The 13,333-nt window shown below is 29.5% G+C and overlaps 3 protein-coding genes across 3 annotated transcripts in view; 2 read left to right on the top strand and 1 right to left on the bottom strand.

Moving 5' to 3' along the window:
• LOC146722539 (uncharacterized) overlaps window positions 1–11,751 on the bottom strand; it is a 26,176-nt gene extending 14,425 nt beyond the window's left edge. The window contains exon 1 of the mRNA XM_085484367.1: window positions 11,701–11,751. The gene's annotated coding sequence lies outside the window, so the exon portion shown is untranslated. The remainder of the gene's footprint in view (window positions 1–11,700) is intronic.
• On the top strand, window positions 378–5,334 carry LOC114932843 (uncharacterized). Its single transcript, XM_085484234.1, has 6 exons — window positions 378–401; window positions 451–2,548; window positions 2,757–3,798; window positions 4,043–4,609; window positions 4,665–4,877; window positions 5,094–5,334. The coding sequence occupies exons 1-6, from the start codon at window positions 378–380 to the stop codon at window positions 5,140–5,142; spliced, it is 3,993 nt and encodes a 1,330-aa protein (XP_085340360.1). The 3' UTR covers window positions 5,143–5,334.
• LOC114932923 (cysteine dioxygenase type 1) lies at window positions 6,559–13,333 on the top strand. The gene is made up of 5 exons (XM_029305354.2): window positions 6,559–7,104; window positions 11,727–11,868; window positions 11,987–12,104; window positions 12,382–12,551; window positions 12,858–13,333. Exons 1-5 carry the CDS (start codon window positions 6,863–6,865, stop codon window positions 12,891–12,893), a joined length of 708 nt encoding a protein of 235 aa, XP_029161187.1. The 5' UTR covers window positions 6,559–6,862; the 3' UTR covers window positions 12,894–13,333.

Genomic DNA, 13,333 nt, shown 5'->3' with positions numbered 1-13,333 from the left:
TAACCAGGTAAATTCATTTTTTTATAAATCAAATAAAGTAATTAAAAGTATAAAACATTAAAATATATTATATAAAGAAAGATAGAAAGATCTATTGTATAAAAAAATGTATCTCTACGTTTATTTCTCATTATTAATACTAAAGAATTTTTCTTAATTGCTTATTAAGTAAACTAATATAAACAATAGATTATTATAAATGCATAGGAAATAAAAATATCTAATATTAAAGTTAATTGAGTTTTATGATTATATTACAATTATTTTATTATACATTTAAACATGTAGGAGAAAAACAAGAAAAAATCGAAGTTTCGATTAAATACAGATACAACTACTACAAGTTCCGATACAACTACCGAACAATTAAATTCGAGATGTGCCAGCATATCATCATGCAAGTTAATAAACTGCATACAACAAAAACGTAACAAGCTACAAACGCAGCAGTCGTCTAATTTTATTCACAAAAAGAGCAGTAACGATAACATCAAAAACACAACATTGCGCAAAACCTCCGCGAAAGAATTAAGCGAGTCCAGCAAGGAGCAGCTAAATGTTAGCGATGATGACATCGAATGCAAAAACACGATCTCATCAACTAGGAACGGTTGCTGTTGTAAGGATACAAGCAGTCTAGATCTTGAACAGGATTTGTCGGACCCTGCAATTCCATGTTCAGATATGAGCTTGTGCGACAATGTTAGACGTTTACAATCTTGGACCACTATATATCCCTCAGAAGCGAGAGCCATATTGGACGACAGTGACGTTTCCTTATCAAATACGATTTGCACCACGATAGAACAGAGGGATTATGGTAAAAGTAATACTCGAAATAACTTTTGCAAAAATAATAGTGGATATACGGTGTGCCGTGCGGTCGATGGCAGCAGATGGTTGCCGAAATCGATTTACACAGATTGCGCTACATATGACAAAGTGCCGAAGGAGCATTACGTAGACGGCTATACCTATCGAAATAAAAAATTCCAAAATTCTTTACTAGATCGTAATAACGTTGGGAAGAGACAGAGAGAATATAAAGTATTGCAACAACCTTCCGAAAGTTGCCAAAGAGAATACGCTATTCGACAACGATCCACCTGTAGTTGTATCGCGGAGGAAGAGGAAGATTGCTTCACAAACGTCGACAAAGTCGAGGGAAAGTTTCCTGAAAATGTATGCAATAATACAAAATGTTTGGAAAACATATCCGTTTGCCGAACACCTTCTGGCAAATTACCCGAGGCTGCAACTGCATGCGAAATATCGGTTAACATTGTTAGAGAACGCGTCGAGCAAACGCAAACGTACGAAAGTATGTTTGAGAATTCGGCGGAATGTCCGAAAGACAAATGTAACAATAATGTCAAAATGTCCATCTGTCAAACATCTTGTAGTAAATTAATAGATAACGATGCGACTGTGTGCGAGACTGTATCCTTTAGCGTTGCTAGATCACGTTTCGAGAAGATGCAAACGTGTAAAAATACATTCGAGAATTCCGTAAAACGTTTAAGAGGCGCTACTGTATGCGAAACAACGTTTGAAAATTCCGAAGAACTTCCAAAAGTAACGAGAGTTTGTAAGAAGTTCGTTACTGAAGAGTCTCCGGAAGATATCACAGTTTGCACGAGGATGTTTGGCGAACCGAAAGGGCCTCCGGAAGAAGTAATAGTTTGCAAGGCGCTTCCTGACGTCGAAGAAGCCCCAAAGGAAACAATTTGTAAGAAGGTTTCTGACTCGAACTTTGTTAACCGGGACAATGATAAGAGAGTATTAAACGATGCAAAAGATAACCTAGTAAAAGAAAATATGAATAGCTCGAATTTAAATATTCAGAAAAAGAATACTGAAAATGAAAGAACAGTACGACTAGACAATAACGTTGCTCTTCATCATTTAACGGAACAACAGTCTACGAACAATATAAAGCAAGATGAACAGATAAAAGAAACTGTTTCGAATAATCTATCAACTATTTCAACCGCTCCTGTGGGACCGATTAATAATCCTTCCTCTGAACCATCGTCTCAAATTATTTATTCTGCATTACCGCGCACGCAATTTTATAATCGTTCAAATTTTATTTCGAATCCTAAGACTCTTGTCAAGAAACAAAGAATCAATAATCAATCAATGAGGAATCATTTTCAGCAATCGGGTAAGGATATTGTGACACAAGATTTAACATTAGATAAAGATATTCAAGCTGACAAAAAAATGCAAGAAGAACTAAAGGAAGAGAAAGAGAGTCAAAATATCTTAAAAGAAAGAAAAACAACGGAAGAAAAACCGAGAGATTCATTTTTAAATCGATCAGTTAAAAAACTGACCGATGTTATTAAATTTGGTAGAATAAAATTGAAAGAAAGAACTGAAATAAGAAAAGATAAACCGGATAAAATTATTACAGATGATTTAAAAGACATTAAAAAATCAAACAATGTTTTTAAAGATAAGGATAAAATGAGTAATGCAATAGATTCGCAAAAAATGGATGAAAAGATTACAATGCCAGTGAGATATCCGCTCACAAGCAGAGGTAAATTATAAATTAATTTAGTTTGACAATTTAATTGTATAAAACTTTCATAATTGCTCTTTCATCATTTTACATTTTATATTAGCTCTTATTTTATATTATCTTTTGTAATATTTTGCATTATTAAAGTATAAGCATATACGTTTTAATATAAAAAAATTATTTAATTCGATTCAATATTGTTAAAATTCTATTTCTATATTTATAGAAATGACTAAGAAAGCTGAAGGTGTTGCGAAACCAAAACCGACTGCACCAATAGCTGGCTTTGCAATTCCTGAAGAGGATAAAAAAATGGATATTTCTAGCAGAATACAGACACCTAAATTATTGCGCATTATAGCAGTGAAAAAATCGCATCTTCCATTAACTGTAACAACAATTGATCCTAAATCTCAAGAGCTTAAAGAAACATTTATTCCTGTTGAGGTTATTAAAAATGGACATGTCAATCAGGATGAACTCCCAGAGGAAAAAGTGATTCCGTCAGAACCTATTCCTGTTGAAATCGAAAAAGAAATAAAAGTAGAAAAATTCATCGCGCCCGAAGTAAGTGTCGCCGAAGTTGAAATGAGTGTTACAGACATTCCGAAAGATGCTGCAGTCATTTCAAAAGATGTTACTGATGAAAATCAAGTTTTAAAAGATATCGATGAGAAAGAGAAAATTTATGTGACTTGTTCGCACAAAAGGCTAAAAGAGGAGCCACAAAAAGACATTCCTTGTAAATGCGCTCTACCTTCTGATTCTAAAGATCCTTCAGGCTTGATTGTCAAATGCGAAACGATCGATACACTTTATCCGCAGAAGAAACTAGAAGAAAAATCACCAGAGTTTATCTCTTGCAAGCGCGGACTAATTTCTGATCTGAAAAATTGTCCATGTTTGATTGCCAAATACGCGAAATGCAATAACACTCTCGAAGATAGTCCTTGCAAGGACAATGAATTTGAACAGAGAAAAAATTACTGCGAATACTGTCGTTTATCGACAGGTCAATGCGCTTGCGCACCAACACAATACCTAAAGAGTTGCTTGAAGACTGATAAACCTAGATTTCGTAGTATATCACCTTCGAATATAAGTTCGCATTACTGCATAAATTACTGCGAAATGAAGGAAAAATGCAAATTGCAGAATTGTTGCAGAACAAAGGAAGAATGTAGAAAGATTGCGGCTCATTGTCAGCTTCATGAAGAATGTAGATGGTGCACAATGTGCAACAATTGTTCAAGAATAAATAAGTGCAGGTAATATAGATTCTATTTGCAATATTAAAATTAGAACAGATTGTATAGAAAATATCGAAATATATAATTTCGATATTTATATATATTCCTAATTTTAATACTGTAAATTTAAAAAATATTTTAATTAATAATTTAAAAAGCATCTAATATATATAGAAATCTATATTTTCTCAAATGTAATTTTCTTATAAATTCTTGAAATATTCAGATGTAGATCACCAGTTAATTGTATCAACTGCTACAGATCAAGAGATCGATGTTGTTGCGTTACATTTGCTTCGGAAGATTGCCACATAGTCGAAACAAATTGCGGTTGCAAGAAGGCAATGATTTGTCTGTATTGTGATAATAGTCAAGATAAATGCACGTGCAGAGCACCGATCGAAAAATGTTCGTACTGCGGGCTGCCATTAGATGTTTGTGACTGCCAAAATGATGAAGATCACAATAATGAACGAATTGCTAGAAAGCCGGATGAGGATCGAGCAATCCGAGTTACTAGTTGGAAGCCGAAGAGAGAAATCAGACGATATTTCGCGAGAAATCTCGAGGATTTTCCGTCAGATTCTATTGAAGAATGTTACTGCTACGAGAAACCGAAACGACAACGACGCGAAGAGCTGCCTTATCAAAGGTTGAATATCTTTTCGGATGTGATGAACGAACTGCAGCAAAAGATGAGCGAATCCGTATGCTGCTCACGATGCTGGAGAAATCCGTGCTGCTGCGGATCGCGAATTGATCAAGAAGATAAAGAAGAAAAAAGGAAAGCTAATGTTAGGTACGTAACTGTTGGAAAATATTCAAGAATGTAAAGTATTCAAGATGTTAAAATTTTACGAAATTGTTTTTGTATCATTAATTAGATATTCTAAAACAGAAAAGTCACCTAACAGGAGCAAGTCGCCGAATAATTGCCGGTTAAGTCCCGAAAACAAGCATAAAAATACGGTTAAAAAATCGATTTTAGTTCGACGTATTGATTGCGTTTGTAAATTGTCGCCATGCAGATGCAGAAAAAACAGACTATACAAAAGACCACTGGCAAAATGTTATTATTGCAAAAGTTTGCCTTGCACGTGAGTAAATTAAACTATATGTAGATGATACAGATTTTAATTATACTTTTTTAAATAAATGTCTCATCACAAAATTTAGTCTCTCTCTGTGAGACAATTAACATTTTTAAAGGAATGCAAATAATCGAGTTCGGATATTAACCGCACGTTCATTAATGAGCACATGAAACTCTCATACTTTCCGCTGTTAGTTTTTTATTGCATTCTTTGCTGCAGCTGCATTATAACAGGTAGCCCGGTAACCGAGGCCGTGCAAGTGCAGTGATTCATCCAAATCCTTCCGAACAAAAGTAAAGACAAAATGAGCTCAATTTGAGAACAAATACGGAAAGATCAATGATAAGTTAGTAGTAATTTACAATTAATGATCAGTTAAATAAATGTTACATGTGTGATGTTACAGTATATAGTTATGATATAATATAAATTCAGAATTTTTAAATATATATTTAAAATCAAAGAAAGCTAAAAATGTTTTAATGTTAATATCTTCACGTATAATATAATTCAATATTATTTTAAACTTTTAAATTATTTTAATTCTCTATTATCTTATTTTCCAATCATTTATATATGTATTCGATTTTACAATTAATAAAACATTTTATGAATATTGATTTTCTTTCAAATGTATTTTTTCTAAATTTTAAATTTCTTAAAATTTAAAAATCTTTTAAATTTCCTAAATGATAATAATAAAATAAATATGTGCATTAAAACAATTTTCTTTTAATTCAAAAAATAGAATATTATCTTAATGTTGCTATCATATATTATGTGCAATGCGTATTAATGTTACCAAATTGATTGAAATGTTTTCTTAAACTTTAAATTTCGTAATATTCCGACATGATGCAAATGTTTAACATTTGTTCGGGTCAAAAGATAAGAAATCTCAAAGGCATGTATCATATGAATTTATATACGCTTCATATGTTGGAAAACACGTGTAACCACAAAATTGGAAAGTGAAAGAAATGTTAATTTAATAATAAATCACTTGAAATATTCGATATGTATGTATAATATATTTATCTCATCTATCAAGATAAATATAAATAAAAATAATAAACACAATCCTCTCAAACAAACTGATAATAACGTTTCGACCTTAAGTTTAGGTCCTTATCAAGTGATTTATAAAAATATATAAAGCAAAAATATGTTCGTTACAAAAACACAAAAAAAGGAACAAGTTACAAAGATTTCAAATATCTTTGCATTTATAAATATAAATAGTTAAGAATTTTTATTAATAATAAAATTATGATCTTTGTTAATATACAATTTATAATATTATTACATACATAATCAACTTAAAAAATACAATTTGCTTTATTTGTAAATAAAGCTTTAACTTAATAATGTATTTTAATATTATAAATGACAAATAATATTTTATTAATTGTAAAATTTATAAATCTGCAAAAAATATTAAACCGACCAAATCCGATTAAATACATAAATGACTCATATATACATATGTTCGTCATTAACCTGAAATTAACGTTGAAAATCCGAGATCACGTAATATGACAAGAATAATAATGATAAGTAAATCTAATTCCAAGTTTTTGTTCAAGAAATTTTTATACAAAAATACGTCACAAAGCGGAAAGTACACAAAATGATAGTGCCACTCTGATTGGAGTAGGGGACTCTTGTACTGCATATAAGATACTCGCGTTGTACTAGGCCCGTACCGGCTATAAGCGAGTGAAGACAGCGAGGTAGTTGGATACGAGAATTAGTACGATCTCGCAGTTAGTGCTCGGCGTACACAGACTCAACATAAATCTCTTTCCTCCCTTCGCTTTCGAGTCTGCATTCTCCATGTCAGACAGGACGAGCCAAGGCACATTTTAACGTTCTCGGTACTAAATATTCCCCGGTGCAATTTGTATCTCGTGCTCGTATAAACTAAAGGAAACTTTTACCATAGTTGAATAGAACTGCCCAAGTGTTGATACCTTATAGTTGAAAAAATGGAGATTTGTAACGAGGAGGATCGATTGTATAACGTACCACGCGGAAAATCATCGTGTCTTATTGGGAACCGGGAGAAACTACGACGAAAAGAAGTTTCCACCCTCCGGGAACTTATAGATGCATTGCACGAGGTTTTTCAAACGGATCACGTAAATATCGATCACGTTCAGGACTTGATGATGAGCTACAAGAGCAATCCTTTGGAGTGGAAGAAGTTTGCCAAATTTGACAGATATAGGTATTGTAGCACTTATTTATCAAATTTATTTAATACTTAACAAAATATATCTTTTATGTGTAGTTCTTATTAATATCTATATTAATTTCTATCACAAATATTTTACACTTTACAATAATATTATTTATATCATGATTACAAAACACTTTTCAATGTCATATGCTGTTTTAATTTTGATTATTTTAAACTTAACTTTATGACTGTTAACTTTCATAATTTTAAATTTAATGATCTATTATAAATTATCAGAGATCATTATACAGAGAAGAGGATACAAATAAAAAAACTTGTATGATAAGAACAATATACAATTGCATAAATCACACATTTACAAAATTAAGTAAACATTTTTTACTTACAATGACAATCGCAATAGAGGATATAAAGAGAATATGAAAAAAGGTTAATATTAAATACTATATATATATATATATATATATATATATATTATAGATGTGCGAATATATATATATTAGAGATGTGTGTATATATATATATATTAGAGATGTGCGAATCAAGATTTTCTAATTCGAATCGAATCGAATCAAATTTGCAAAAAAAAACTCGAATCGAATCGACAAAAATATCGCCGAATCGAATCGAATCGAATCACCTATATTTCGAATATATATATATATATATATATATATATAATGTATTCAATATTCAGAAAAATATTCAAAAATGTTCATATTCTATTCGTACTCTCTATTGCAATTGTATGTAAAAAACTTTTGATTATAAACTTTTAATGTATGATTTTTGAATAGTACATTGTTTTTACCATGTCGCATTTTTTTCAATTATATTCTCTTCCCTATATATGTATATTAATAATAATTTAAATCATCTACTGTTTAAAATAAATCAATGTTGAGACAACATATAATATTGAAATCTTCTATAATTATAATAGTAATATTATCGCAAGATATAAAATATTTATGATATATATATATATGTACATATATATATACACACACACATCCAAGAATGAAATTTGTAAGATTACATGTTCAATAAGATTTACATAAGTATCTTATCAAATGTCATTATTTTTTTCTTTCAATAATCTGCAATAAAAATGATTATACATATATAAAGCATGTATATATAGAGGAATGCGTATGTTTCTCGAATAGTTACAGAGTAATTACACATCGGCAATTACGGTACTATTGTAAACAAAATCCCCGTGTAACGGTAATGATCAATCAGGGACATTCCGGAGAAATGCGTCAGTGAGACAAACGGTCGTTGAGCCATAATTGACAAGAGTAAATATTTTCACCAATCACCATATTTGAAATGTGTAAATAGAACGCATACAACATGCGTGCAGAATTGTGAAATGAAATTAACACGAAGTTCAGGATGGGTTATCATCGCTCGCGCGTTCTCGCATCCGCACGTCTTTACTCGTTCTCTGATGCTTTACGGAAAACGTGAAAAGAATTCAGCAATTTTATTCTGACGTGACCTGTGCTATCACTAACGCTCGTGATAGAAATGGGATAAGTCAATTAATGATTGTCAGACAAAAAAACAATACGTTCGACACCCTGATAAAACTGGATTATCACTGGAATTTCTTCCCAATCTTTAACGTAAATCCCGATAATCAACATAAATATATATTATATAGATAATGTAATATACGCAGTAGAATATAAACTATTCTCAGGAGAATATCTAATCTTAAGCATAAACTATCTTGTTTGTACAAAGAAATGCTGAATTTAAATAATCAGAAAATATCCCTGAGAAAAATAATCTGAAAATATTATGAAGAAACGGAAAATTTTCAAGATAAATAAAGTAATTCGTTAGGTATTTGTATAACTAACTTATTAACAATTTCATTAATGACCTTTTAATATAATGTACTTTGTAGAGTATTAAAAGTACAAGCAGATAATCACGAGCCAGAGGAAAATTTTCGTATTTTCTAATTTTATAATTAGAAAATACGAAAATTTTCCTCTGGCTCGTGATTATCTGCATGTACTTTAAATAAATAAAATAAATTTGTTATTTATATCCATGTATTTATATAACTTTACTAACAAGATTAGCTTATTTATAGCAGCACACGATTTAAATATATCTTTATTCGTGTGATAAATACAAAAGGACATTCTGAATTGTTAGCTACTACGAATATTTCATATATTCCAACAAACTGTGCGATGTAACTCGTATGTTTATATATATAGAATATGTATATGTTTTGAAACGGGTATTGTTAATACATGTAATCATTAGACGTTCGAGAAATTTTCGTTAACATGAAATCTCTCTCGGGAGAACTTTCCCTCTTTCTCTCTTTTTTAATTATTATTATAAATTATAATATTTAAATTAACACACACAATTATTTTGTCATTATATATGTTTTATATATAATACATATAATGAAAAAATAAAATATTGTATATATAAACAGAGGAAAAGATGATAACTTTAATGTGCCTCTAATTGTCGGCAATGTTTTGCTATATCGATACTCTTGATAGTTCTTGATTAAGCGAGCAACCGCAAATGGGAACGAAAATGAGTTTACGAGTTCGCGAGATAACGAGCACCTTGGACACAGGTGGAATTACAGTGTGCAGTAGCCGAGATCCACGTGACTCGGGAAAGTACGGAAACTCTGGCGCACGTTTACCGGTTTTGCTGTCAACACAAAGTAGAACATAAACCGAGCGGCACACAAAACTCAGCAAATATTCCTTTTACCGAGAGTATTCTAACGAAAGGCCTCTCATAAAGAAAGATGAATCATTCTCGGCATAATAGCCATATCGTTTGAAAACACCGTATAATTTAACGCTTTTTATAAAGATCTAAAATGAATACAAGTACACAATTTGGTGTACACAAAATGGATTATGAAAATTTTCCATTAATATATAGTATATATGTATATTGAAGAATTATTTGTACATTTGAAGCATTTTAAAGAAATATTCTTATAAAAATAAAAAGCATGACATTATTTTCCAATTTTAAATTTTATTTTAGCAAGAAAAAACAATAAACTTATATGATCTAATCTTTTTCCAGCATGCACTCTAAACTTTTTTCAATAATTTATTTAGAATATTATTGTTTTAATTTAACATCCTGATATTTTTAAATAATGAAATTTTAAATAAAATAAATTTAATAAAATAAAAAAAAATTTAATAAATTTAATAAAATAAATTTAAAACAAATAAAAATATTCTGGTAGTTTATGCATAAAAGTATTATAAAGAATTAAATCAATTATAAAAAGAATTATCAAATATATAAAAAAGAATATATATTTGAAAAACTGTATTTTTCTTAAAAATATTTTTTCAAATTTTACTACTTTGTTAGAATTTATTTTTAAAATTAAATTTTGATATGGAAGTAAAGTAGTGATATGTACGTAAAGTAGAGATATCTAAACACGATTGACCGGTGCATATCGATTATATACTTTTCATGCATTATATACCTAGTTTTCATATGTTCCTTTTCTTCGTATTCGTATTCTGTGCAGGACGATTTTGGTATCGATGATATCAGTATAATATTCGTAAAAAAAGAACGAACGAAATATGTACCTATGCGAAGTATCGAAATTCCGGATTATATTCGTTCTGTTGCACGAAACTTGCAGATCACTGATTCATAAATCATATATACTACTCGATTTATATTAATGCTCCATAAATAATTCTTTCTTTGGAGATGAAATCCGTTACCAAAATACATATTATATATATATATATATATATATATATATATATATAATTGATTATTTAATACCGCTGCATCAGACATATTATATATAGAATAATTTAAATTTAAATTACTACTTTTCTCGAAAAAAAAAGTTTTGTTTATTATAATAAATTTATTTAATTCAATTTTATTTCCAAGGAAAATCAGAAATATCTCAATTATATTACAACCTAAACTTTTGTAATTTATATTTTAAAATATATATAAATCATTAAAAACCTGTGTAACTTCTTTGTATTTTAATAGCAGTATAATTTAAAATTTAAACCGTAACCAATATTTTTTGAAGTTTTATGATCCTTAACTTAATAGTTACATTAAGTTAGTTAATATACTTAATTTAGCATAAAGTCGGTTTTTGTTTAAACTTGGTTAAATAATAAATGTAATTAATTCCAAGTGATTTTCTTGGACTTTATCACGACTAATTAACCAAATTAGTTTTTGATTGCAAGTTGTAACTAATTTCTGATATCAACGTAACTCGTTGATGCAAGAGATTTCACAATATGTGCTGCTATTAAGTCCTATCATATCCTTAATTAACAATATCTAATTACGCAGATAGCATCAGTAATTAAGATAGATCAATAATAGTAGACTTGCTGCCAAGTTGAGCATTTGTGTGCATATTTATGCATGTATTTTGTATACGTAAAAATTGTATGCTAAATATACATGTGCATTTAAAATATATACATCAGGATCTTCTGATTTTCAAAAGATTGATCAACAACAATAGAATCCAATAAAAATGTAGAAATAAAAATTGCAACTGATCAAATGAAATTACAAAAAAATTGATAAAAAGCAACATACCAAGTATAACGATGTTCTGTTGGCAGATACACAAGAAATCTAGTTGACGAAGGAAATGGTAGGTTCAATCTTATGGTGTTGTGTTGGGGGGAAGGTCATGGATCAGCCATACACGATCACGCCAATGCACACTGTGTAATGAAAGTCCTGCAAGGAAAATTGTGCGAGGTATGTATAAAAATGATTGTATTTGATAGTGTTTGTTTCTGGAAACAATTCAAGTGTCTATTTAATAATGATAAAGTGCTCATATTACAATAAAATAATCGAAATATTAAAATGTTAGACCAGATATGCATGGCCTGCAAAAACTGAAAAGGAAGGCGTGATGATAGAGAATGGAGAAGAACTCAAAGAACTCGAGAGGAATACACTTGATACAAACGAGATTTGTTACATCAATGGTATAATTTTTTTTAAATCAAGCTATAAATAATAAATTTTACATATATTTAACATATAATGAATAAGCAGCTTTCTTGAAACTTTATAATTTGTTGGATAAAATTTATCTCTCATAGCATAAATATCAAGCCTGAATCACTTTTGCAACAGCAAAATTTGCAAAATAAATTTTTAAAAATGCAAATTCATTTATAAATAAAATTATATATAATCACATGTAGATATGATAATATTTATGATATAAATTTTGAATAATTTCCTACATTTCCCTTCCAGATTCGTTAGGTTTACATCGTGTCGAAAATCCAAGTGCGATGAATCCTGCGGTTTCTCTACATTTATATTCGCCTCCATTCTCAACATGCTCGGTTTTCAACAAGCAAACTGGACAAAAGTCGATGTGTAAGGTCACGTTCTGGTCAAAGTATGGAGAACGAAGAAACCGGGTAAGAAACTAGAGATCTAGTTACCTCAAAAGTTTCATGTCACTGTGTGATTCTTGTTCTGTCCGCTTAAGTTTCTTATCAAAGAATTTTGTTGCAAATCAAATTTGCATTTATAATTGAAAATTATTACAAAGATTTGAAAAGATAATTAATGCTAATAATTATGTTTACAGCTTGATTTTACAAACTTTGATAGAATTAATTAAGTAATATATAATTGCCTTACAAAGTATTTTTATCATAAGTATTTATATGTGTTATTTTATATGTGTGTGAGCAAAAATTTAAATACAATTTAATTTGTAGGAAATTCAAGATGCCAGGTCTCCAGAAGATAATTAGTTTAAGTAAGAACGTAAAAATATCATTAGATATGCCAATTAAATGCCAGTAACATTTTAATTAAATGCAGAAATGATTTGAAATCATCTAATTTGTGTATAAATTATCCCAGCAAATACAAAGTAACAATTATATAACATCAATGTTATAATTTCCCACTCAATAATATAACTGTTATACGTACAAGCCATGTTATATTGCGGTTATATTATTGAGTGGGAAATTATAACATTAATGTTATGTAATTGTTATTTTGTGTTTGCTGGATAAGGTGGATATTAATTATAGCAATACATTTATTAAATTATAGAATTAACATTATATAATTTTCATCATATAATTGTTTTTAAGTACTTAAATCTACTTATTAAGAATCTGTAGTTGTCTAAGAAATTTGTAGATATTTTTAAATAAAAAAGATTTTGTGTTTTCTTGTCGAA

The sequence above is a fragment of the Nylanderia fulva genome, unplaced genomic scaffold (assembly GCF_048542155.1).
Source record: "Nylanderia fulva isolate GAGA-0341 unplaced genomic scaffold, ASM4854215v1 Scaffold3, whole genome shotgun sequence".
In the NCBI taxonomy this organism is placed as follows: Eukaryota; Metazoa; Arthropoda; class Insecta; order Hymenoptera; family Formicidae; genus Nylanderia; species Nylanderia fulva.
Note: the sequence above shows the minus strand (reverse complement) of the source record. Positions and strands in the feature narration are given on the sequence as shown.